Genomic DNA, 26,041 nt, shown 5'->3' on the forward strand with positions numbered 1-26,041 from the left:
AGCAGGTGGAGATTAAAAGTACATTGCGATTTATGCAGTAAAGGGATCTTTCTTGGATGTGTAAGCAGATCCGCTTCGCTTTGTTGCCCAGTTGTGACTGTGTAAGTATGGCCCTTTGCAGGTAAGAAGCCAAGCCCAGTGTGTCACTTCTCACCTCGTGTTTCTGAAGGGTTGGAAGTGGCAGCAGAATGCTGCAATAGTCACAGATAACCAGCGTGTTGAAAGACTGAACGTCTTTAAGAGCTTGAGGTGATGTGATAGTCTCTTCTGAGAGAGGGAAATCATCTTTCTTTTGTAGAGTTTGTCCAATGGCCTTGCTGCTTTTCAAGACACACCAGGTTCTGCAATCCTCATGGCCCTTCTGAGTCTTCTATTTCATGAAAGATGGTAAATTACCCTGAACAAAGAAATTAATGTTTTATCACTTAATTGCAAACATATAAACAGAAGCAATCATCAGTCATGGGGGGAAATTGAGGCAGCTTCTGGGTTTGGTATGGTCCATGTGCTGAATCCTTTCTCTGCCAGATACTGCAAAATTGCACACAGTGGTATTTTGAAAAGAGGGAACTTGCAGCAGGAGAGAAGGCTGTGAAAGAAACCTCTGCACAACAAAGTAGCAAGAGAGCAGGAACTTGGAAATGTGAAATGCATATAAAATATTTTTGTTTCCTACTCAATGGCTAGCATACTCCTGCTATGTGGTTCTTTCCTCTGCTGCCTCTCTTACAGGAGACCCAGGTAACACTAAGGAAAATCCTAGAAACTCTTGAAATCTCCCCCTTTTAGGAGTGAAGATCTCTTACCAATTTTTGCGAACTTGCTCTCTCCTTGTCTTTTTATTCTGCTGGATATCCTTTCGTCTAAGAGCAGAGAGGAAAAAAACCCTGAAACTGAAAGGATCTGTTGCAGTAACTCCACCCCAAACAACTGTTTAGCCAAAAAATTCTTTAAAGGAGAAACAGCAACATTGCCAGACAAGAATTGGGGTTTGATTTTCAGTGGGAATTCCTCACACAGATTAATTTGCTAATCCTTAGGAAACTCTGGGGTCTCAGTTTCTTTCTTTTCCCATGTAAGTTTGATTTACAGTTGCTGGTTCAGCAGGTGGCAGGGGTTCCTCTGCCCCCAGCACCCAGACATGCTCCGGCCCAGAAGCAGAGGGAGCCTGTGGTGCCCTGAGGAGCCTCAGGTCCATTGAGGTCCCTCCAGGCTGCAGGGGCTCAGGACTGGCTTGTGGTGAGCAGGAAGACAGGGGCATACTGCCATCCCCTTTGCCTCTTGAGGGATGGTCATGATAGTACTCAGCCCCACAAACCCTCCCTGGCCTCCCAGGGGCAATGCTGTTTCCCTTAGACAAATGCTGCCAGTGCATGGGAGGTTTTGCCTCCATCTCCACCTGGGAGAAACCCAGCATCAGTCCCCCAGCCACACGTGGGCTGCTCAGCCATGCCCAGCAGATGCCCAGGCCTCACTGGTTCCCCAATGACCCCTGGAGCACTTCGGGCTATCCAAGCACGTGCCAGGTGAAATCTCCAACCTGTATTAACCAGCACTGACTTTCCTCCCTGGTGATAGTTTGCTTTGCTGTGACTGGGATGGACCAACAGCAGAGAGGCCCCAGGAACAGCAGATACTGTTTCCTCCTGGACCTCAGCAATAAATTTTTAAATAGGAAACTTCAGAAGATATATGAATTAGAGAGAAGAATGAACAGAACTTCACGTTTTCAATGCCAAGAAGTTTCAAGACTTGCTGAAGGAAGGTTGAGCATTTCTGTACCTGTTGCTACAACTGATCCCTTATAGCTGTATGATGCAAGTGGTGTCTCAGATATGACAGACCCTACCCAGTGTGGAATAATGGAATACAGAAGATGCAGAAAATACTAACTGACCTTCTTAGTCTGTCAAGCAGGGGCACTAATATTGATTCTTTTACTTTGCAAGAGTATCAGAAAAAATCATTCACTAGTCTTTGCACAATGTATCATAATGCCATATACAACAGCTGCCACAGATGTTTCTCAGAAATTGGTGTGGTTCATTTCCCATCTAAACAAGCCCCTTCTGTCCCACATTTTTCTCTGGGAAAAATAAAAGAAGAAGAAAAAGGAAGCGCAGTAAGCCATTATTTAGATCTGGGAATAATTAATGTTTATCTGGATTTTGTAACACAAATTATGTAATGAAGCAGAGAAAAGGCTTTTGAAAAAATATGTTAATGAGATGGCAGCTAAGGGAGAGGTTACAAAGCTGCCAATTCTGAATCAAATTTTTAACATGATTTTCTTTTGTATTTTTTTTTTTTTTTTTTTTTTTTGTAGTCGTTAGCCTGCACAGCATTTGAATGGGTTTTAGGGCACAAACTATATAGGAAACACCAATTCTAGGTCAAGAAAGACTGATCACCTACATACACTGACTGAGAAAACCCCACTGACTCAAAATTCATAATGAGGGCTTTTGTGCAGGAAGTTGTTGGGCACAGGGATTGTGCCGAAAGGACTGTTCATTCAGAGTCTTGAGAGCTTTTCTTGGAAAAATATCAGATGCTCCACTGGGAACTTAGTTGAAAGCTACTCCTGAAGCAGGACAGTGGACTGGCAGTAACTGGGAAGGACCGATTGGAGGGAAAATGGAGAGCAATGAAGGAGTGGTTTTCTCTGAATGCTGGTAATAACTCTTTCTATTTAAATTCTGTATAAACCTTCCAGAGCATAACATTACTATACAAGACCTCTTCTAGGCATCTTTTGAAGGCAAGAATCACATAGAGGTAAGTTCTGAGCTGGTTGTTTTTTAAATGTGATTTTCAAAAGCCCAAGTAGAAAACATTCTATTTCTGCTAAGTCCTAGAATATCTCTGGTTCAGTTGTTTTAATTTTTGTTTCTCAGTGTCAAGTATAATATGACTTACAGTCCTTGTTTAATTTTATTTTGTTAAAACTTTTGTACCTCTGGCTGCTGCACGGAGCCTGCAACGTGAAAGAACTTTATAAAGAATGTGAGGAGTTCTTGTCTTGAGAGAGAGTAGCAGTTATCTAGGTCAAATGGTCTGCTTTAGAACAAGAAAACTGTACTTGTGTGCTTGGGCAGCATTTGAATTAGAGGCAGAAAATATGTCTATCTGTAATTAAATGAACTAGCTGCTTCCTGTAAAGCCACCTTTTTACAGACCATTTCTATCCTCCAGTAACTGGAGTAACTGGGATGATTGCCTTGTAGAGATTGCGATCTATCAGAAAAGCAGCTTCTCAGGAATTAACTAAACTAAAAAAATAAATCTTTATTTTACAGTTTTTCTACCTGGACTGACCCTGGAATTCCTTCTTTCTGGGATTGATTTTCAGTCCCTTTCTCTCCCAAGTAATACAGGTCAGCCTTTTTTTACTAGACTTCAGCAGTGTCCCACTTGGACTTGGACTGTAACTCTTGGTTCACATTATTGACTCTGGCAATTTGAAGTATGAAAGAGAAGATTGCAAGACTCTGCATGTGGTTTGACAATGCTGTCAAGGTCATCTAGGCATTTGCTGTCTTGGAAGGTGTGGCTGTTCCTGCCACAGCTGTTCCTTGCCCAGCCTAACTAGCCCAGTCTCTTGAGCTGGCTCTAGTGCTTACTGAACACTTCATTGAATCTATTCAGCTCACTAACAGCAGAAAAGTGTTCTGCTTTCTTTGTCAAGTTAAATCAAATGAGCGCCAGAGCCACCAGCTGAGAAATGTCGCAAAGGCCAGGGAAGGTTGCTGGCAGTGGGCCACAAGATGGGCTTGGCTCTGTTACTTCAACCCTTGCTTCTTGACATGCTTCAAAATACCTGTGTTTATTAGGGCAGGAGAAAAACAAATGGGAGAAGTGGTATCTTGCAGCCAGGAAAAGGGATTTCAGGTACAAGAGACTGATTCAGGTCCTGGTTCCACTTCATGTCACCACCCATGCCTAAGCTTCTTTGTAACACAAAAATTTGAGTTCCTTTGAAAACTGATTTGAAACTTACTACCAAGAACAAGAATAGTACATTATTCAACCATAGGGTATCAAAATTTGGCCCAAAGGATGCTACAGTCTTCTGCTTCTAAATGATGTCTGCAACCAAAAGCTACATTTTACCCACTGCTTCTAAAGCAGTATTTAAAGCCATTGCTCTCTTCTATGTTCAGAGCCAATACTGACTGGAGGAAAGGATTCTCTTTTCTTGAAGGTGGGAAATTAGTGCTCAGTTAGCATTAGCTGAATTTCAGGTGGTGGGAGATTTTTGTTTGAATGCTCTTTGGACTACCTAAAACTCCTGGATGTTTTGCAAGTGCTTAGGCTCTCTGCAGTTCCCTTCTATCCAGCTATCAGACCAGTTTTGTAAAGTAAGCAGCCAAAACTTTGTCTTCCTGGCACAATGAAAAGGAACCTTATCATCAAATGATATGAAGGCAAGTTTGCAGTAATTCTGCACAATAAGAGAATATTGATTACCTTTTCTGTATTGACAAAAAAAGGGACTGAGGCATGAATTAGCTTATTTAATTGCCCATGGAGTCCCATGTCTCATCCCCAGGTACAGCAAGCAAATCTCCTTTCACAATATTAGTCCATCTAAAGGTATCAGCACATTTTTTGTCTCTTTATTTTCTTTTTTCTTCACTGCATCTTATTGAAACAAGAAGACAACAAATTATATATGCACTGGACTCAGAGTTAACCTTAGAACAACTCCTTTAGAGTTAACTATTTGCATTTTCTCATTTAAGTGCTTCTAGTCCTTTTTCTTTTTTGACTAGGAACCATTTATTCATTGGAGACAGGCCACAGGAATGCAAGTTTTGGCCAATTCCCCATTTTCTGCTAGACTTTGCACTGGTGTGAAGTTTCCTCTGTGTTGGTAAGTTACCCAGAGGGACTGCTTCGAAAGGTTTGAAGATTTGGAATCTGCTCAGATCCGGTTGGCTATTGTTTTCTCAGTGGGTATTCACTGCTTTTATAAATGAAAAGTAATGTTGGAGTGTCTTGTTTTGAACTTCTGTCACTCAAGTTCCTCTGGTCAGCAGAGGACTGAGTGCAAGCTGTAGTCAGAGCTCCCTCATTAGTTGCTGTGGAATCTGAAATTCTTTATTTCTGTGAGTAAATGCTTAGTAAGACTGTATTAAGAGACTGCAGGATCAAATTGTTGAGCTATGATTTAGCTGACTTCAATTTCAGGCGGCTGTTGCCATTCCAGAAGCAAAACCTAAAATACCAACAATTTGTTTGTCGTCTGTCTAGTTGTCCCTTTCTGCCTTCTCAGTCGTGCTGGCCACCATCAGTAGGGCTGTCCCTTTGGATTCTGAGGCTGCGCTGTAGACGAAGTCACTGAATTCAACATTAAAAATAACCTTTCAAGTTAACCTTCCTGGGTTATTTTTAACCCAGATCCAGAGGCACAATGCCTCTCAAAATAATAGCAAAACACAACCATGCATGCCTGCACAGACCTTTGTTTTGGGGAGACCCCCACTGTGTTTTTAACTCTCCATTTCCCTGAAGGAGCTCAGTCCTTCCCCAGCACTGTGTGAATGAGCGAGGGGCGATCCTTCCTTGGCGTCACCAGCACCTCACTAAAGTCCTGCTCCCGAAAGGGGCCGTGTCAGCACCTGGGTCCCTGCAAGCGATGTGCACTGTGACAGTCTGTGCTCGCTGGCACCTTTCTGTGGGCTCTGTGAGCAGGGAGAACATTCCTACAACACTCCCGACTGGTGCGATAGCTGGTGCACTGCCGTTGAGCCGCTTTCCTTGGCACGAAGGCGCTGCAGAAGCCCCGCACGGAGGTGGCCGTGTCCCGGCGGCCCGGCAGGGAGGGCTGGTCGGAGCGGGGCCGGGGCGCTCGGGGGGGCCGGTTCTTTGCCGGTCCCCAGCCGCACCGCTGCCCGGGGCGGCCCCCGGCGGGGCGGGCGGGACGTGTCGCCCCCGGCCGGGTCCCTCCCGCCCTGTACTTAAAGCGGCGGCGGCGGGCACTGCTCCCGCTCGCGCCCTGACCGTGTCACCCCACAGAACATGGCCCCGACGTGCCTGCGGCCCCTGCTGAGGTACCGCTCCTTCGCCATCCTCTTCCTCACGCCGCTGCTGCTGCTGCCGCTGCCGCTCGCTGTGTCCACGCGGGTAAGTGCCTGCGGGGCCCCTGCGGGAACGGAGCTCGGCTCCGGCCCTGCTGCCTCCCAGGTGATCCCCACTCCGCCTGCCCCCGGCCCTGCTCCCGGTGGCTCCCACGCACCCAACCCACCGTGCCAGTCAGGTGCAATTCATTGTGGGCCGAGACAAACCCGTGTGTAGCTGGCGCGTTTGGAATTGTCTGCATCGTGTCGTAGCGATTGGAGTGGGCTGTCCCCCAGCTCTCTGCTGAGGCTCTGGTACTCCCAGCATGGTACTCCCAGCATGTTGCTTGGTGACATTCTCCATCCTGATGCAGTCAGGGTTGTGTTGTCTGAATTGGTCAGGATTTCAAATGCCATGTCCTCCAGTTCATCCATCTCACTCCAGGGATGGCGATGGCACCATTCCTTTGCGTTCAGTGGAGTTACACCAGCATAAAATTGCAATAACCCAGGGAAGTTTGGGGTTTAATGCCTTGTAGCCTTGATCAAGTGTGACAGCTCAGTTTGCAGTATTTTTGCCTACTAGAGCATTGGAGGCTGTTCTAATGCTAAAAACAGCCTTTCTTTTGAGAAACTTGCATCGCTCAGTCTGGTTTAAAGTACAGGAAAATTTTATCTTGTGTTTATAAACCAAATTGCCAGCCCTTCTGGTTTACCTGTCTTAAGTTGTACCAGCCTAGCCTTTCAGTTGAATGGTGGTACTTTATATAATTGGGAATTCCTGACTTTTAAGCTCTACTTTGGCCAAAACTAGGAAAGATCATTTCCAAAAAAATAAGTATGTCTTCAGTTTATCATTATTTCTAGGCATATCGTGTCATTAGTCTAACCTAAGAAATTACAATATTTCACAATGGGAAAGCAATATTTCTGTCAGTGACTGCTTTTTCGTGTTTCAGCCACGAGGCAGGTCACTGTGTTTTGTGTCAACTGTACAGAAACACCAAAGAGACCTTCTGTGACTGTTCCCATAAATCACAGATAGATATAGGTATAAGTACAAATATATATTTAATTCCAAATCTTTGGTTGTTTGAATTGGCCATGGTTGTTGGAGTTAATTTATAAGCATCATTGTATTTTTGAGCTTCACATAAATTATTTCCTCTCTACTCTCTAAAACCAGTGTTTTGAATTTTATTCACTTAGAGTTGTTTATCTGTCTTTCATACTAGCAACAGATTAACCACAGTCAGTTCTAGCCCTGCATTACTGCAGTTTATGAATTGTATCATAAGCTGACTTTACGTGTATAAAGGAAAGAGCCTTCAACAGGATCTGCCTGATATCTTCTAGTCTCTGAAGAATTTTTCCTCTCAAAATTTGTACTGTAATTAATCGGGAAAGTTGAGGGGAAAAAAATTCAAATTACTTACAAAAGGTGTTTTCTGGTTCTTAAGCTTCTCAACAAAATTAAGCAAAACACAGTCCTATATACTAATATTACCTGATGTCAGTTTTTAAGTGTGACTGTCACCCCATTTATTTTAGCAATAAAGTTACATTTGTTGTATTAGAATAAAATCCTATAAACACATGCCCTGAATAGGAGCAAATACTGAACTACAGAACACTGACTTCAGCTTTCAAACAGTTCACTGTTAGCTAATGAATGCTTGCTTCTCCTGACAATTTTTAGAGTATAAGCCACAGAAGTCTGGGATACAGAAATGCCTGATCAAAAGCCCAAAAAGACAGTTTGCAACAATTCTAAACTAGGGAATCCCCTTAGCAGGTAGGGGCAGTATGATTTGGGAAAGTAGTTTAATACCTCTAATGTGCTTGGTCACAACAACAACAAATGTGTGTATATATATATATACATATATATATATATATATAAGACTTTTACTTTAGGAGTTACTTCACAAAGCAAAGAGCTTTTAAATTATTCAATGAAATAGTTTCTGAGCTGAACTGTGTTACTGGGCATACATCAGAAATTGTGAATTTCAGGCAAGCTAATCATCCACACTGGGAAATTTGGCCATCCATTAAAAAAATTAACTCTATATTTCTGTTCTTGGCTCCTAGGTGTAAAATTTGCTGACCTCAACCACCAAGAGGTACTTTCACAGGGCAAACTGTGCACTTACCTAGTGGTGGAAGATTTATTTTTCTCACAGCATTTATTTTGTGTGGATGTATTAAAGCAAACATTATGGCCTTCTTAATCAAAAAAATCCTTTTATACAAGTGACTTCAAAACATGATTTAAAAGCGCAAGTTGAAGTCCTCATTCAGCGTAACTTGTTAAGCTACAGACAGTGGAGTGTGTGAGCCACTTGTAAGAGCTACCAATGTGTTTCTTATCTTTAAAAAGTTTCTAATGCTTAAGTGTATCTTCTATTATGTTGCAGGAGGCCAGATGTGCATATATCGTCATCATCATGGCTGTGTACTGGTGCACTGAAGTGATCCCCCTGGCTGTCACCTCCCTCATTCCAGTGGTATTTTTCCCTCTGCTTGGAGTTCAGACTGCTAAAAAAGTAAGGAACTCATGCAGTCCAGATCTGATACAGAGAAATCCAGTGCTCTGATCCCCCACCAGTATTTAGCCAGTGATTCTGTACTAGTGTTCAGGGTTCTTATATGGGAAGATGCTGAACTACATACACATTTGCCCAAACTCTTAAGAGTGGGAGGCTTGAGGTGGTAGAGGAGAGGGTCTGTTTTGGGCATGGATCCTGCAGGAGAGCATCCCACTCGTGCCAGCAGTGTGTGTGCTCCCAGCCTATGAGGAAGTAGTGCTGTCAGTCTTCTGGGAGATCTCAAAATGCATGGGATGAACTTCTGAGAGGATAGATGGCATGATGCCAGAAGGTATGCTGTGTCTTCCCCAGATCTCATCCTGGGCTGTTTGTGCTGGAGGCACAAAGCACAGGCTACATTCAGGTTCTGTAGCCCAGGTTCACTACTGCCCAACAAGCTAGTAAAGGCAGGTATGGTTGCTGAAGATGCTGAGAGAGTCCTTTTGGAGCTCAATATTTCCAGTGCCTTCCATACTTTGAGCCCCCAACTATGTTTTAGGAAGCTGGTGTCATTTTGCACAATGATGCACAAAGATTTCTTGCACAGGCAAGTTGGCAGTTACCCAGGAGATCGAGGGTCCAGGAAACTGCAGGGAGCTCTCAGGCAGCAGCTGCCTCTTGTTCCAGTGTTGGCTGGGGCCTGGTCCAGTCCATGGATTTGAGAGGGTGGTAGGCAAATTGTACTAGTGAAGTAAGAATTTTGGCCTGATGTACTTTCTCTGTCTTTCAGGTGTGCTTTCAGTACCTAAATAACACAAACATGCTCTTCCTTGGAGGGCTGATTGTCGCAATTTCTGTTGAGCAGTGGAATCTTCACAGAAGGATTGCACTGAGAGTCCTTCTGATTCTTGGGGTGAAACCTGCACTGTAAGAATATTACGTTGTTTTTTCTTACCATTTCTCAGTTTAGCAGAGGCCTGGTGATGACATTTAACAGTCGACGGAGAAAGGAACAAGAGCCAATTCAGCTGTACTTTCACAGTTTCTGGAAGTGAAGTCTAGCAACAGGAACAGTTTATTTGTCCTTTATCCAAAACTAGTATCTGACTGAATTTTAGAGGCTTGCCTTTGGGGACAAAATTATGACAGACTTAATCGTGCACTGGGATTCCTTCAGTAAAGGTGGGAGAGCTGTCCTAGAAGGGAGTCACTGTACTAGTGGATGCTGCACACATCCCTGCCTGGGCTTTGCTCTCCAGATTACGGTGACTGCAAAGCCTAGCAGCATCTGTTCACTTTCTTCCTCTCCTCTCCGTCTTTCTCTCTTTTCAGCCTCATGCTGGGATTTATGGCAGTCACTGCCTTCCTGTCCATGTGGATAAGCAACACAGCCACCACTGCCATGATGGTTCCCATTGTCCAGGCTGTTCTGGATCAAATTGACAGCACAGAGTATGATGTGAACATGATGGAACAAGCAACTGGGCAAACAAATGCAGTGATTGAGCTGGAGGAAAAGAGCACATCAGAGTCCACTGCAGTGCACGGTAAGGGCCCTCTCACCAATAAGCTGATGCTACTGAACTTGCTACACTCAGCTCCCGTACCTAGGAGTGCTGTGTACCCTTTCCAAGGAAAGAGGATGGTAACCTGACCTAAAATTCCTTAAATACATGACATTTAGGTTTTACAAAATAGCTTTCAATTTTGATGGCTACCATTTTGTGTGCTAGTGCTAGATCCCAGACAAGTTGTTATGTTATTTTCTTTGAGCTGTAGTCATCCTCCCACAGTTTCCCCAGGCTTAACCACTTGTTTAGGGAAGTGAAGAGCATATCCTGTGGGAAATAACAATCTCAACCCCCAGCATACTATTTTCTAAATCTTGTGATTATCAATGGGGATTCAGCTTCTAGGTTGATGTAGGACTATTTGAAAAAATTATGTAAACACAATCTATTTTGGTTCTAGGGTAATAAATATCTTTATTGACCAGATTTTATGTGGAGGTGGGGAGAAGAAAGAGGACTACTTTAAAAGCCACATGGAAAAGAAGATAAGGTGTAATTTGACTCGCAGTAGACAAACTGTTCTTGTGTGTGATCTTACACTGATGCTTGATTCCTTAAGGTCCTCTGCCAATGCTGTGGTTCTGCAATAGGTTTCACTTCATTTGAAATATGTGCACAAACTCAGACCCTCTCATTTCACTGCTCTGCTGTGCTGTTACAGAGGGCTATATTATTAAATATGATTAAAGATCAGATTCCAAGTGTAGTGAAGATAATAAGAGTGTGCAAAAAATACCCTTTAATATTGTTGAGTTGGTTATAATTGCCATAAATTCTTTGTCCTATTCCATTAGTCTAGTCTGACTTCAAGATTTAGAGTGTTAACCTCAGAGAACAATGGACAAAGCAGTAAAGTTTCATGACATAATGCCAAGCAAGGATTTGGGTTTCAGTAGGGCTTTTTTCTGCCTATATTCATATCCGTTAAAGGTAGCTGGGTTCTCACTGTGGAATTGGAATTGTTCCAGTGACTGTGATGTTTGGCTGGTGGTACACCTCTCTGTGAAACAAGACATTGCTGATGAGGAGCTGTGGCCTTGATGTGGGCAATAGCATCCTTGGATCACGTAAACCCAGACTGTCAGCCTCTTGCTCTGGCCCCTCATGAACATTAGTCTGAAGTATTTAGGGAGATATCTGTGGGTTTTTTAATTAAAATTATTGGCACATACAAACTGGAAGCACTAAGCCTACAGACCCTATCCTGAATTCTCTGTCTTTCCAACTTTACCTGATGCAAATAATTTTCTTTCTGCCTAGTTGTAAGCAATGAACAAGCCCCTGATGACGCCAGATCTTCTGAGGAACAGAAAATGAAGAAGCGTATATGCAAGGGAATGACACTTTGTGTATGCTATGCTGCCAGCATTGGAGGAACTGCAACACTTACCGGAACAGGACCAAATGTGGTACTGAAAGGCCAGATGAATCAGTCAGTAATTTTTGCTTTTTCTTTTAGTTACATTGTCATACTGTTTGTGTTACCAATTGACTGGTCTTAGATGACAAATTCATTTGTGAACTTCAAGCAGTAAGTTGAGGCACTGAGTCTGAGAAATGTGTATGAAGTGTTGGGCCTCATCCTTTTTGCTTCAGCATCTTTTAAACAGAAGCTATGTGATGGAATTAAATTCTTCTGAGAAAATTGGAAATACATTTTGACAATCAACATACAGGGGGTTGATTATGAGATATTGGTTCTTCTGTGTCCTCTCTTTCAATTGAAATACAGCACATCAGAAGAGGAACTGCAGTAAAGAGCACCAGAAGAATGTAGATTAACTCTGCTCATAAGCACACTGAAGAGAGCTAGAAGGAGCTTGGCTCCTCCTGTAGCAGTGTTCCTCCATGCTGTGGTTGTAGAAACTGCAGTTGTGTTCTCTCATTGCTAAACTGAGTTTGGGAACTGATCTACGTGGAACCCAGTCTGCAGTGGAAATTTTCCAACATTGCTTCCTTGTGTTGCAAGTACTTCAACCTCAGCTGCTACATTATCTGTTGATTTTAACACCCAGCTGGAAGTTTGCTATTGATATTTTTCCTCCTATCATTATCAGCAAACACAGAGAATTACAAAAGTTGCCTTTCTTAAAACGCTGTCTTCATTCTTTCAAGCCAACTAGCAACTTCTTCATCTGTTGAAGGCAGCAGAAGTATAGTTATTAATTTCAGGAAAGACATTTCTTGCTCTCTTATTAGCATGAATTGGGAGGAAGAAAAAATATCCTGTCTTGGGATAAATGAACAGGCATGTTGGAAGTGAAAGGTATCTAGGAAGTATGTGAGGTCTTTCTCAGTCAGACAAGCCACACTTGTCTGACTGAGACCCAAAATATCCACATAAGCTCCTATATACATCAAAGTATAACACAGGGAAAACTTACAATCATTTAAGTTATGCTCTGAAATCAGGCTGCCTTCTCCCATGACTTAAGTTAGGCTGTGATGTTACCTATGATTGCTTGTAATGGTTGTCCTAGATTTACATGCATAATTGTCACTAGCACATATTAAAGGTAGAGTAGATTACTAAATGTTTTGACATTCATACAGAAAGTCATTTCTTTACAGGTTATACCCCAACAATAATGATATTGTGAATTTTGCTTCCTGGTTTGGATTTGCATTCCCAAACATGATTGTGATGTTGGTGCTAGCTTGGCTTTGGTTACAGTGCTCCTTCATGGGACTCAAGTGAGTATTTACACAATGTTGTGTAAACCCCTAAGTAAGTTAGTTAGCTTACTGAGATATCTGGCTAAAACAAATGCGCTGACAAGTTACTAATTTTGTAGCAGAGAGTAGATTCATTTCACAGAAATTTTGAGGTCTGGAAACATTTTATGTTCATGGGAGGTACATTAAGGCAAAAGCCTTATACATTCTTAATCTTCAGACAGAATTGCCTTTCTGCTTTTCAGTCTCTGACCTGTGAATTTCAACCCTAGAAGAGCTGGAACAGCTGGTTTGCAGCCATTGATTCAAACCTGACTTTTTCATCCCAGGTTACTCCAAATTGCCATCCTTTGATAGACTCCATTCTTCTGTGAGAATTGGTGTGTCCCCACAAAATATTTTGGCACTGTTGTAGTTTCTTTATTTATAGCCTCTGCTGTGGTCTGTGTCTGTCCCCCAGAGTTCAGAGTGATAAGGATGTTAAATCTCTCTAATATATTGATACTTACATTATTTTTTCCCATTTTTCTCAAAGCTTTAAAAAAAACTGGGGCTATGGGACAGAGAGAACTGCAAAAGAAAAAGCTGCATACAATGTGCTGAAGGAAGAAATGAGAAAGTTAGGCCCTGTCTCTTATGCTGAATTAAATGTCTTCCTGTTGTTTTTATTGCTGGTGCTCTTGTGGTTTACCAGAAACCCAGGCTTTGTAAAAGGCTGGGCTGCCAGGCTCTTCTCAGGAGGAGACAAGTAAGTTTTTAGGTTTTTTTCCCATCTTTTACCATCTTGGTTATTAATCAGATTCTCTTGCTCATACATTTCATTTTGAATGTGGGGTCATTAATTCCGACTTTACCTGACTTAACATGTTTGCTGGGCTTGATCCAATGGCTTGTACGTGACAGTACCAATCACCTATGATTTGACAGTTTGTACTGCAGTGAAAAGGTTGGAGACTGAGACATGGAGCAAGCTGAATCTTCTAAAAGAAAATTCCGTTATGCTGCTCTCAGTCACACTGATGTACACCTTGCTATTTTGTTTGTATGAGCTCCAATCAGTTGCAGTTGCATTTGAGTATTTGGTAATATCACCTTTAACCAATACCTTATAACTCACTGGAAAATTGATTTTGTGCTTTGAATGGCTTCTTTGCATAGTGTTCATGCATGGCATGTTAGGAACATAAAATACATGTTGGCACTATCATTCAGACCATTTCTTTAGATGTCTGTCTTTGCGATACAACTGTTGAGTCTTGGCTTCAGCACAGAGAAGGAGCCCTGCTCCATGAGGGATGAGTTGTCATCCAGGACTCTGCTTTTTAACATGTATTGTAGTATTGTAGCGTGTTTCTTTTATTGTTGTGTCATATTATGGCAGGTCTGAGAGACCTCAGACATGAGTTAATGACCCATTTTGTTCAAGCCCCAAATGGGATGGCAAAAATCAGTGACTAGAATGCTAGAAGGCAGCCCTTTTCTAGAAGAAAGGTGTCCATTTTCTAACCAGTATTCTCTTTTCTTTATTAGGTATATCACTGATTCTGTTCCTGCTATGTTTGTTGCCCTGTTACTGTTTGTGCTTCCTGCTCATAAGCCCAAATTCATAGCCTGGAATCAAAGCGTGTCTGACCCTAAACAGACTGAAGAAGGTATTCAAAAGAGGGACTGTAGTACTGTGAAACAGCTAACCCACTCAGCTAACAAGGCAGAATCATGCACTGGGTTTGCATGCAGTTCTTTAGGGCAGCTCACCTACCTCCCTTCTTGGGAAGGGCTGGGGCACAGTATGTGCTCATGTGTGTTACCCTCACTCTGTGCAGACTTCTCAGTACTATGCATCTGCCCACCAGTATCTTATAGAACAGGAGACAAAGTGTCTTCACTCTCCTAAAACATGTTCTACTTTTCATTTCTCACTTCAGATATAAAAAAGCCATTTTTATCAACCTCGCTGCTAGACTGGGATGTGGTTCAAAGGAAGATGCCCTGGAGCATTGTGCTGCTGCTGGGAGGAGGTTTTGCTTTAGCTGATGCAAGCGCAGTATGTACTGACATCTGTTTTTCTCTGACTCAAAGGAGAACTTCCCTGGTTTGTTATCTGGCCCATATTACTGGGCATGCACCCAAAGCCAAACCCAGTAGCAATGTTAGGATCTAAATTAGCGAAAACCAAGGAGAGGTGAATGCTTGTGAGTCTTTTCCAGGAATTTTTGTTTTCTGCCCAAATTTCTTTAATTTATCTTGCTGCTTGGAGACTGACAAGTAGGTTGGGATCTTCACTGTCTGGACAGTCCAGAAAAGAATACTTTCTTATTTCTGTAATCATCCCAATCGTAGCCCTGGCTAGAAAAGTAGAAGCATAGATAACACTTGTCAGATTTTCAGAACCATTTGAGGTTTGTTTAAAGGTTATATATCTTCAGACTTAAAGCAAAACCACTGCTGAAATGGTCAGAAAGAAAATCTTGGTTGATGGTGTGTTCATAAATTCACAGTAAAAGCAGCTAATTCTTAAAACAGGAAGGAATTTTGAGGTGAGACATATTGTTTCCGTCATCACTGCTAAGATGCATCTAAATCAAAGCAAGCCTTAGCTATCAGTAGTGCAATACTTTGGGGAAAGTCATGTCACATCTTTAGTTTTGTGGCTAATTAGGTTTTAACCATGGGGCAAATTAAAGCTCTGGGCCTTACATTCATCTTTATACATCACACATAAATTAATAAAGCTCCAGAGCATTAAAAACTAGCAAGTCAGAGATATTGTAACCTGTTTGTATCCAACTACTGACTGTTTTCCTACAATAGAGCATTCATACAGAATCATAACCTTCAGAAACCTTAGAAAAATGTGCCTTGAAGCTTTCCGGGCTATAAATTAGTATTTGCAATGACCTCAGAAAAAATTTCTTGTTTAGTCAGAAAACCATAATTTTGTAACCTATGTGTGAGCAAGTATTTGATTTCCAGAAGAATCAGAAAAGTGTGATTCAGTGTTATGTCTAGTTGGCAAGGAATTTCTTTTTGTTTTTGTGACAAATCATTGTACTTTCCTGGATGGTGTTTGTATAATTCAGGACTCCTTTAGCATTATTAGACAGGAATGTTGCCCATAACATGGCTTCTTTGTTTGTGAGTTTTAAACCTCCCTGAAACCCACTTTTTTTCTTGCAGAACTCTGGGCTCTCAGCTTGGCTGGGTCATCAGATGACTCCCCTGGGATCTATCCCACCATGGGCCATTGCAACAGTGGTCTCCCTTATTATAGCTGTCTTCACTGAATGCACCAGTAACGTGGCCACAGCTACCCTCTTCCTGCCCGTCTTTTCATCCTTGGTAAGATTGCTTCTGTCCTGTTGCCCTGGCAGCTGGGGGATCAGAGTTAAACTGGGTGGCAAAGCAATATTATATGTAGTGTCTTGGATGTTGCTCCAGTGTACTTAAATGGAAGCCAGGTCATGCCTTCTGTAAGGTGTGTGCTTTGGCCTTGGAGAAAGTGAGTGACAGTCACTTTTTCAATGCAGGTCAGAAAACATCAGTTACTTCTGGTCAGTTTGAACCATCAGCTTAGAACTGGAAAAACACATATACACACACACACACACACACATAAAATCCAAACCAAAACAAAGTCCAGAACTTTCTGTTGATGCCATTGAATTACTTATCTTCACATTTTGTACTAAAATACTCAAAGTGGTAGGCCTGATTATTAGAAATGTGTAATTTCTCATAGGAACCCAGAACAATTTTAAAACTTAGGGAGGAAAACCTGGTAAGTTTTGCTGCCTTTCCTCAGCAGAAATGAAAATGTGGCATAAAGAGAAAAATAGGTTACTTTGTCCTTTAATTAGGAAAGGACAAGCACTTTATTCTAGACTATTTCATCAAAACAAAATTACCCCAATCAAGGTACTGAGCTAATAATGACTTAAATTGGCACTTAAGTTTTGAGTCCCACAGGGACTAAAGTCTAAGAGTGTCACTCCACGTGCCTAGTAATTATAATTCCCATTCCTGGAAAAAGGGTGGTCCGAGGTTAAAGAAAAGATTGTTGGATATATTTGACCAGAAATCCAAATTATACCATAGAACAAAGCAAACAACATGAAAGAATCAAGTGTTGCTTTTAAGTATCATGGGACAGGAAACAACAGCAAGTTATCTTTAAGCACATGTGGATTTCAGAATAAAATGTGAATTATTCTGGTGATGTAACGCAAGGAAACAAAATAAGCCTGTGTATTTCAGTGGTCTGGGGTAGATTGATCATGTATGCTTTTCTTTTTTAATACCCCCGGAGTGATATTCTCTCCATTTCATTGCAGGCTACATCTATCAAGATCCACCCTTTGTATGTTATGGTGCCTGCTACTCTCAGTGCTTCATTTGCCTTCATGCTACCTGTTGCAACACCACCAAATGCAATAGTGTTTTCTTATGGCCACCTCCGTGTATTGGATATGGTAAGATAATTGCCTTCTCTCTTATCTGAAATTCTCCATTGCTTTCTTCCAGAAATATGGTGAGAGTTTAATTTTCTTTGCAGAGTATTTGCAAAGGACCAGGAAGCTCTTATGGGCTGTGACTACCCTCTATGGCCCTCTCTTCTGCAGTATTAATATTGTGATAAAAATTTGCATCTCTGAAGTAACAGTACTTTTCTCACAGGCTTTGGCAGATATACTGACTGGCCCAAGTGAAATTAAAAACTAACAAGTCATAAGTCTCTGAAACCTGAGGGGTTAAAGTGCAGGCATGCCCTGCAGTGTTCTGGGGCTTTGGCGAGTGTCTAAAGCCTTGTCTCCACTGGAGCTGAAAGCAGAAGGCAGCAATCAGTAACCCTTGGCTCTGGTCCTCTGATTTTCTGCCAGACCACACAGGGCAGGTTCTGGGCAGAACACACAAACATTACTGGCTTTCTAACTGGGTACTTGAAGAGCTCATAAGCTGTCCTCTAACTAGTATGAAAGACTTGTTACACATGCCTTAAAGCCCCTAGACTGGTTATATTCATAGCAAAGTGCTCAAAGACTTTGCACAGTGTGTTCCCTGGTGTTTCCACCTAAGCAAGAGCAGAAGGTGATGGATACAATGGCTATTTCTGTGACTTACTTGACTGACTTTCATGACTATGTACAAGTATGTCTTGCTGCAGTTTGCTGTGTTGGTGTTTGAATGTTGCTGGTTTGGACTTGCTGTGCTGGTGTTTGGTTATTGTTGTTGGCTTGGATTTTTTTCCTCACAGGTTAGAACTGGAATAGTGATGAACCTCATTGGAGTCTGCTGTATCACTCTGGCCATCAACACATGGGGAAGACCTGTATTTGGGCTGGACACATTCCCAGCCTGGGCAAACAGCACAGCAAACCAGTGAGCTGTGAAGAACTCTTGTGTTAAATGAGGAAAGTACCCTTAGTAGTCCCTGTTGGCTAAAGTCCTATATAGAGTCTCATCACCACTTCAGATCCAGTGCTGGGTGTTTGCTGCCTTCCAGCAGTCACCAGGTTTGAACCAACCCAATCTTACTCCACTTGTGATGGAGACAAAAGTGTTTGCAATTATACAACCTTATGTGTTGAGATCGTAAGTATGATCAAGTGATCCATTGTACCTCCAATCAAGGTCAAGAATTAGGATTTATCGGACTTTCAATAAAGAAAGGGGAGGCTGTTGTATCAAGTGGTTTGAGCTATTATATCACTGGTATGTACTTGTAAATCATTAACATTGAACATTACACTCAGGCAGGGGCTGAACATTCCTTACATCCTTGTATCCTGAGCATTCCTTGTATCTACAAGTCAGCAACTGTACAGAGAAATCTCTGTTGTTACTTGTCTAGTGAAGAAGGGGGTACATGATGTTATGTTTTAGTTGGTCCTCAGCCATGTGGTGGGATTCTTCCAAGTCAATATCCAACACACTTTCTCTCACCTTTTTTCACTCCTAAGTCTCAGTGCATTTAGACACCTTTACTGAGGATTGAGATAACATAATTCCATGCTGGTCATGATTCAGCTGATTCTCAGATAATGATGCATTAAGGTTGGCTCTGTTTTTTTTGTGGCAATTAGCGGCAAGGGAGCCTTTCCCTCAGTCACAGGTGTGATTTCACATGCCATCCAGTGTTTTCTAGTGGTAGCCTGGAGATGACCAGTGGCCCATAGGACTTCACATCTATTGCAGAAGTTCCTGAATTAGCCCCTGATGTGCCTTAATTAATAACTCTGCAATTTTTGAGTGAAGCCAAGACATGAGAAAGGCTCTAATTAACGCCCTGGGAAAAACTGATGGATCCAGATTCTAGTCTTGTGCATGTGCTGCTGACAGCAGTGGGAGTTATCTGGTGTACTTTGGAATTTGTGTCTCATGAGAAAAGCAGTTTTTAACCTATTTATGCCATTTCTGTTGCAGAAGTAGTCCACAGAATTATTGGTGTTGGGCTGGATGTATTTTGCCATTTCCTTCAGCCCTGGGGGATGGTGGTGGGTGGGAGGTAAAGCAGTGTCTTGCAGTGGAAAGATCTGTGGGTATGACCTGGGATTTGCTCCTAGACATCCCCATGCCAATCAATTCACCTCTTTTTTGCCTATTTCCCCTCCTAAAGAAGATGTTCTGGAACCTATCTACCTCACCAAGGTGTTGTGAGGACATAAGGGGCAAATTCTGCAGCCATAGTGATAAGGCATATAGCATAGTACTGTGTTCTTTTATTAATGTGAGGTTTTTTTATGGAACTGGAAAAATACATTTTTATCTAGAAGTGAGGGAAATATTTATCCATAAAATGAACAGGTGCTTTTTTGAGCAGAAAACTGCTTCAAGAATTGATTTCTGTGCCTTTATCTTTTGTATTCTTTCACAGTGCTAAGCACTATAAACTGTCTGATGAATGTTGTTCCTGAGTGCCACCAATGGCTTCCTGTTTTCCCAGATGGCTGCATGTGGTGCAACCTCACACTTCTTCCAGGGAATGGTGGAGCATGTGGATAAACACACTTCCACTTGCAGAGTCTATCTAAGGAAGAGGCCAGTTCTAGTGCCAAGAATTGACTTGCTTACAGATATTTGTCACCACCTGAAACTTAACAGAGTATTTTTCTGAAGAAAGTGAACAGTTGAACACCTTCTGTCCTTTGGCAGTCACCACTTAATGCTGATTTGCATCTCTAGGTATCTAAATGCACTTGAGAAAGGGACTTGCTCTGCTTTTTGATGGACTTTCACAGTGTGAGAAGATGTTATTTTTGCCAGATACATGGTGCTTGCTCTGTCTGACAAGTAAGATACAGAGGGGAGCTTGCATGGGTAGATGATACTGAACTTGGTTCAGTTCGTGCAGATCAGAATTCCTCTAAAACCGGTTCCAACTAAAAGCTGTAGGATGGACACTTCACTGTCCTGTTTGCAGAAAATAATGTTCTGAAAGTTTCTTGAAGGGGAGAAATTGCCCTCATGTCAGCTACTGCAGAACTTCACTCTGTTGCTGGACAAGAAGAAAGCAAATGCTTTTTTCATCAACAGTCACACAGGGTAATTCGTGGTCAGGAATGCTGGGCCAGGGCAACTGTGCATGTGGGGTAATAAAGAGTGTTTAGTTTATTTTAACTGTGAAGTATTGGATGTGTCACCTCTCTGTACTGTTAATAGCATTTTCTTTCTGAGACACTTTTATGACATCCTGTGATCGATTCACATTTAATTTAAATGGGTGGGTTGCATAATTGGAGCCTGGCAAATAAAAACTTTCTTGAACTGTCTCCCCTCCTGTGTAACATAGTGGACCACTGGTTTCTGCATTAGCTTCCATTGTAGCACAGTAAGATCCAGGAAGGTACACAATAGTGCAAAGCAGAGATTTGGACACCACTCTTAAGTGTCTTCAGACCTGAATATCAGTGGATTATCTTCTTTCATCTGCTAAGTGATAACTCAAGTTTGCATCTCTGAAGATGCTCAGGTGGGACCGCATCAGGTGCCATACCCTACAAACTGTCTCATTGATTTCAGAGTAAAGGATTATAAGAATCTAAGAAACACAACCAGTTTTTAAGAAATAACGCTGTACAAACTTTCCAATATAATAGGTACAAATGGGCTTTTCTTCAGCATCAAGCATGCATGGTGTCCTGTTGCAGTGCCCTGAGTTATATGTTACTTACAGTGGACAATGCAAGGACAATCGCTTTGTGACTAGATCTGATTTACAGCCTCTTCAGATGCAGAACAAGTATCATAATGGAAACTTACTGGGCATGGCATTTATTTTGTTGCTCATCAAAGGATTATTGTTTTAGATGCAGAAGTGTGATGGTCCTAAGGTAGTGGCATAAAAGAATCTGTTTTCTCCCCACTTTAAAACACGCACCCCCAGCACGCCCACAAAACACGGGAGGATCCTCAGTGTGGGCTTTGTCAGGGCAGATTATTCAGCCACCCTGAGTGAGGAAACAGTTAGCATTTTACTATACAAGTGCAGAGTGTGATTCCTTGTGGTCAGTGAGTCTGTCAGCTGGCCAGCTGGCAGCACAGCTGGCAGTGCTGCCAGCGAGGAGCTAAATTAATGCTTTCTTATTTTCTGCCCACTCCCTATGGATCCTTGGCTTTTCCTTTTTTTTCTCAAAATACCAATTTACCAAAATATCAAGTTGCTAATGCTGTTACTGCAAATATTGAATGTCCCAAACCTGCAGCATTGTGGTCTGGGCTGCTGTTGCACAGGGTTCCTGCTTGGTCATGTACCAGTGTGCAAACTTGTTCCCACAGTGTACTAGTGCTTGGGAATGGTCTCACAATCATGATGAATTCATGAATAACCAAACTAGAAGAAAAAATACAAAGGGAGAACAAAGGTATTTCCTGCCCATGTGTTGAACATCTAGATCTGTGAAACAGAAAAGAAAAACCTTTCAGTATTCTCTATATGATCAGAAGAGGTCCCCGAGCTGAAGAGCAGTTTGGATTTGTTGGTGTTGTCCACTGAGTTCAGAGCAGCAGGTAGTACATTCCAGCTGAGTTCTGATCACACTTGAACTCAGTCTTTGGCTTATTCAGTCTTTGTTTTCTAGCTCAGGTGTGTTGCCACTTGAAATAGCAATAACCTGGTTATGGCATTTGCTGACAAAGTTGGAATTGGACAGTTGCTGAAGATCAACCCAGAAAAAGAGTAGATCACTGAAGCAGTCCTAGCCAAAATGCAGCAGTGGTTCCTTAACATACCACCTCTTCCTTTTTAGTAATGACATATACATTTTTACATACATCACATCTTTTTTTCCTCCCAAGTGTCTGTGCTAAATATGCGAAGAAGTGGTGGTAATGAATCCTGAGTCCTTGGATGAAGTTGACAGAGTTTTCACAATGTTTTCCAGTGTGGGTGAATAAATGTGTGAGTTTAGACAAGTCTGATCAATCTCTTTGTGCCATTGAGAGATTTTCAACACTTCTGTACCTTGCACCACAAGGCTGCCAGTCTGCTGCAAGAGACTTGTTTGGCTCAGCATTTGTCTGCATGGTTTAATGGCAGGGAGCTGATTCTCCTCTTCCCAGAAGAACCATCACAGTGGCAGCTCTTCAGTGACAGATCAAACCTTCCCCTATGTGTACCTTTGCTGGCCCCTGTCTGAGGGGTCTGTGGCACAGAGAGGGCTTGCCATGTACTGCAGAGTGCCCCTGCTTGGCAAGGAAGTTCTGAGGGGAGTACAGCCCTTACCATTGGGAGTAAAGTAGAGGCAGGCATGCCATGCTGCCCTGAGGTGATTGGGGACTGCTTAATACGTTTGGTAGTTATTTAAAAACAGAGCTGATTTTACTGAAACTATTTTTGCCCATTTAGGTTTTTCTGGAGCGCTTAGGCAATAGTTGCCCATTCATTATGGTGTAAATGTAGATTTACATTTACTGTAGATTCTGGCCATAAGAAAGAGACTGTTTCTTCTGTCAGAGAAAATATGTTATCCTTCCCCAGGTTACTTCAGTGCTTTATTTACCCACACAAAATTATTTCCCAGTCTTATTTGGCAAATGGCACTTCAATGAGTTTTTACAAGCCTTTTCAGGCCAGAGTGTGAGCCTCATTACAATGTTCATAAAACATTTTTTTATAAACAAACCATTTTCTTGAAAAACAGAATGTTCCAGATACTAAATCTAATTTATTGTAGTTTCCTTTGTGAGCTATTCTTTGAGAACAATGACTTGGGTTGGGTCTTAGCAAATATTTCAGAAAGCCAGCTGAAGATCTAATTTCCACCTGAAACAAAGTTAACACAACCTTTCAATTAAGGAATGATTATTCTGGAGGAAGTTTCTATTTTACTTCAATATTTTGCCTTGCCTATACAGTCAGAAATCAGAAACATAGGAATGTATATTACTACTGGCAAATGTCTGACGTCAGATTCACCTGCTATTCAGGTGTCCTAATAGAAGCCTCATGTATTTTTAATCAACTTATTAGTGAAAAACATAAAATGCTTTCTGACACATGACATTTAATCTTGAATTTATCTTTGAATTCTAGTGTTCGTCTGAAGCTGGAGGAGTACCAGAGTCACAGAAGTACATGTGCCAGTGCCTTCAATAAACCAGTCTTTTTACACTTTATCATCCAATTCGCAGCTCGCTTGAATGGTATTTGGCATCTGCAGATGAAGTGGTTCCACCATGATTGTCATTGGCTGCCCTCTGCAATGCACATTACCTGCCAGTTTCTTGACCTCAAAAAAGAGAACTTATGGAAGAGTTAAGCCTTTAATTAAATATATTCTGACAATTGTTTTAGTCACTGAAAACTATGATCTTGTTTCTATTGAATTAAAATTATAGCATTGGAGTAAAAAAATTGCAGACTTTGTGCTGGTTTGTTATAAATATAACATAATACATACTCTGCTCTCTGTTATTAACCATATTTGAAGCACGATGCTCTCCAGTCTACAGGAGCTGTCTTGCAATCTGTGGGTAAAATTCTGTCAGACATTGCATGTTAATATCAGTTTGCTTTCTATTCCATAGCAGTAGGTAAATGGGTGAACAAGAGGGGATGTCTTGGGTTTCATGCACTGGTGTAAAACACTTCCCTGTTTCATCTCACTTGATAAGTTTTCAGTGATTAAATTGCTAGACCTTTTTTCCTCTCTGGTGCAAATGCACTGCACTATGGTGTCATAGTCACTTCCTCTAGAGTTTGCCTTGAAGATTCAACAGTATGCTAGACAAGATTTTATTTTCTCTTGTGTCTCATAAAACCTTGGTGGCTTCAGGTCACAGAAGTGGCTCCATTTAAGAGCTGAGTCTCTATGCCAGTTCTAATGAGTTAAGATAAACTTACGGTCCTAAACCATCACATTTCTGGGGAGGCAACAGCAATAACAGCCGTCAAGTCTCTATGAAAGGAGAAACTGAGGCAGCGATGTCATCCTGGTTCTATGACAAGAAGACAGATTCCTGCCTCACATTTTAGTTAATACATATCCTGCAAATTTGGCTCACCTGACATTTAAAAACAAAGAAAAATTCAAACTTTTCTTAGAGAATGTTCTCAGTTAGTATACTAAAATTCCGATTTTCAATTTTCTTCCTAGTTTTGATGGACAAGAATTGAGATGTTTGACTTAACTCATGCAAACCTACATAGTTATTTATTTTTGTGACCAATCCTTTTTTAGGATTCTCTCCTCTGAAGTCACTCTTGGGAGAGAAATCCTATTCTAGAATAGCAGTGCAGACACATAGGATATATTTGATCTCTTCTTTTAGCTCAAAGTCTGTGTTTACTGGGGAGTGACTTGTTATGCTTTGATATGTAATAGTAGTATTCCACAACCACTAAAATGTTGTCTAAAAAAGCAACCTTTTTTATTAAGAAAAAACTCTGCATGGATCCTTTTTATATGGTTTTTGTAATCCAATTCCCAGGGAAAAAATCATACTGCATAGGAAAATATAGTATTATAGAAAATTGCTAAGTTGGATGCCAAAAATACTTCAACAAATTAAAATAGAAAATAATTAAACAACAAAAAAAGGAGGACATTAGAAGAGTTTCAGGTAACTGTAGATTGCTCCCACTGCTGCTGCTCACTCATGGCACATTTGCTTATTAATGGTTTTACTCTGAGACAACTGTGTTTTAATTAATGAAGAATTAAATGTAGAGGTTGACAGAAATCTCCTTGGCTCACTGTAAAGTCACTATGAAAAAAACCCAAAGCTCCAAATTTTGTCCAATGTCCAATATTTACCATTAAACTTGAAATAAAGTTTAGTATTTTAGGGTTGATTCTCTCCACTCCCTTTTGCTCTGGAAGTGATGAACAGTGTCTTTGTCTAGTACAAACCTAAAATGAATGTTCAGCAAATACAAACAAAAGTTCATCCTCTTTTTATCCTGCTCAGCTCAAGGTTTATCTGAGGGAAAAACATGCATGGAACACTGACCCCAAAGCCATGTTCTAATGGCTCTGGGACTGACTGGCCTCCACCCTCGTTCCTGTCAGAAGGAATGTTCATGTTCGAGAAGGGTCGTAGGAGCTGGAGTCCCGGGAATGTCTCTGTGCTTGCACTGGGTTCCCCTGGCACAAGCAGCTCGTGCGTGACGGATTTTTCCCCTCAGACGGTGAAATTCCGCAGGGCTGGACGGTGCTGAGAGACGTCGTCAGGACAAAGCGATTGATGTAAAACTGAGTGCTGGTCGCTTAAAAAAACATTGGTTTGTACTTTAATGATTTCTGAGTTTTTTGGGGTTTGCCGTGAGCTGCAGCAGAGCACCGTGAGAAGGAAGGAATTTGTAAAGTGCCATATTCAGTGTGGGGTTTATTTGGATATTGGGGTCTCTGAACACTCTTTCCAAGAACAGCTACTTGATGCCCTGCTGCTGTAACCCGGCAGCAGCTACTCCCTCATCCGCGGGACTGAGGGAACGCTGTCAGCCGTGCCCAGCTCCCAGCACCCGAGTGTTCGCGGGCTGCTCTGCAGGGCAAGTACGAGGGAAGTGCTCCGAGCATTGCGCGGCTTTGGCGAGACTCGTGGGGTCGGGAAACCCAAGTCTTAAAAGGACCCGCGATGGTTCAAGGGCGCCACGTCAGCGTCTAAAGACGGGTGCGAAAGACGACGGTGTGTCACACACGGCCGAGAACAGAAACGAGAACGAACAAGAGCCACCTCCAGCCCAGGAGGGACGGCGACCCAAGGG

General features: G+C 41.9%; 1 protein-coding gene across 5 annotated transcripts; it reads left to right on the forward strand.

The window, feature by feature from the left end:
- Positions 1-23,711, forward strand: SLC13A5 (solute carrier family 13 member 5). 5 transcript variants are annotated; one of them, XM_033518820.1, is made up of 17 exons: positions 1-101; positions 299-387; positions 3,300-3,377; positions 4,776-4,876; positions 6,022-6,129; positions 8,483-8,611; positions 9,384-9,520; positions 9,926-10,140; positions 11,425-11,596; positions 12,736-12,858; positions 13,376-13,588; positions 14,371-14,492; positions 14,766-14,884; positions 16,018-16,179; positions 17,172-17,309; positions 18,092-18,248; positions 23,369-23,683. In XM_033518820.1, the coding sequence occupies exons 5-16, from the start codon at positions 6,025-6,027 to the stop codon at positions 18,218-18,220; spliced, it is 1,764 nt and encodes a 587-aa protein (XP_033374711.1). In that variant the 5' UTR covers positions 1-101; positions 299-387; positions 3,300-3,377; positions 4,776-4,876; positions 6,022-6,024; the 3' UTR covers positions 18,221-18,248; positions 23,369-23,683. The 5 variants fall into 5 exon arrangements, with proteins under 5 accessions (XP_033374711.1, XP_015501804.1, XP_033374712.1 ...); XM_015646318.3 differs by lacking the exon at positions 299-387 and having other exon boundaries at positions 80-101; XM_015646319.3 differs by lacking the exons at positions 1-101; positions 299-387 and adding an exon at positions 2,315-2,778 and having other exon boundaries at positions 13,535-13,588.
- Positions 23,712-26,041: the final 2,330 nt, after the last annotated feature.

This window comes from Parus major, chromosome 19 (assembly GCF_001522545.3).
Source record: "Parus major isolate Abel chromosome 19, Parus_major1.1, whole genome shotgun sequence".
Classification (NCBI taxonomy): Eukaryota; Metazoa; Chordata; class Aves; order Passeriformes; family Paridae; genus Parus; species Parus major.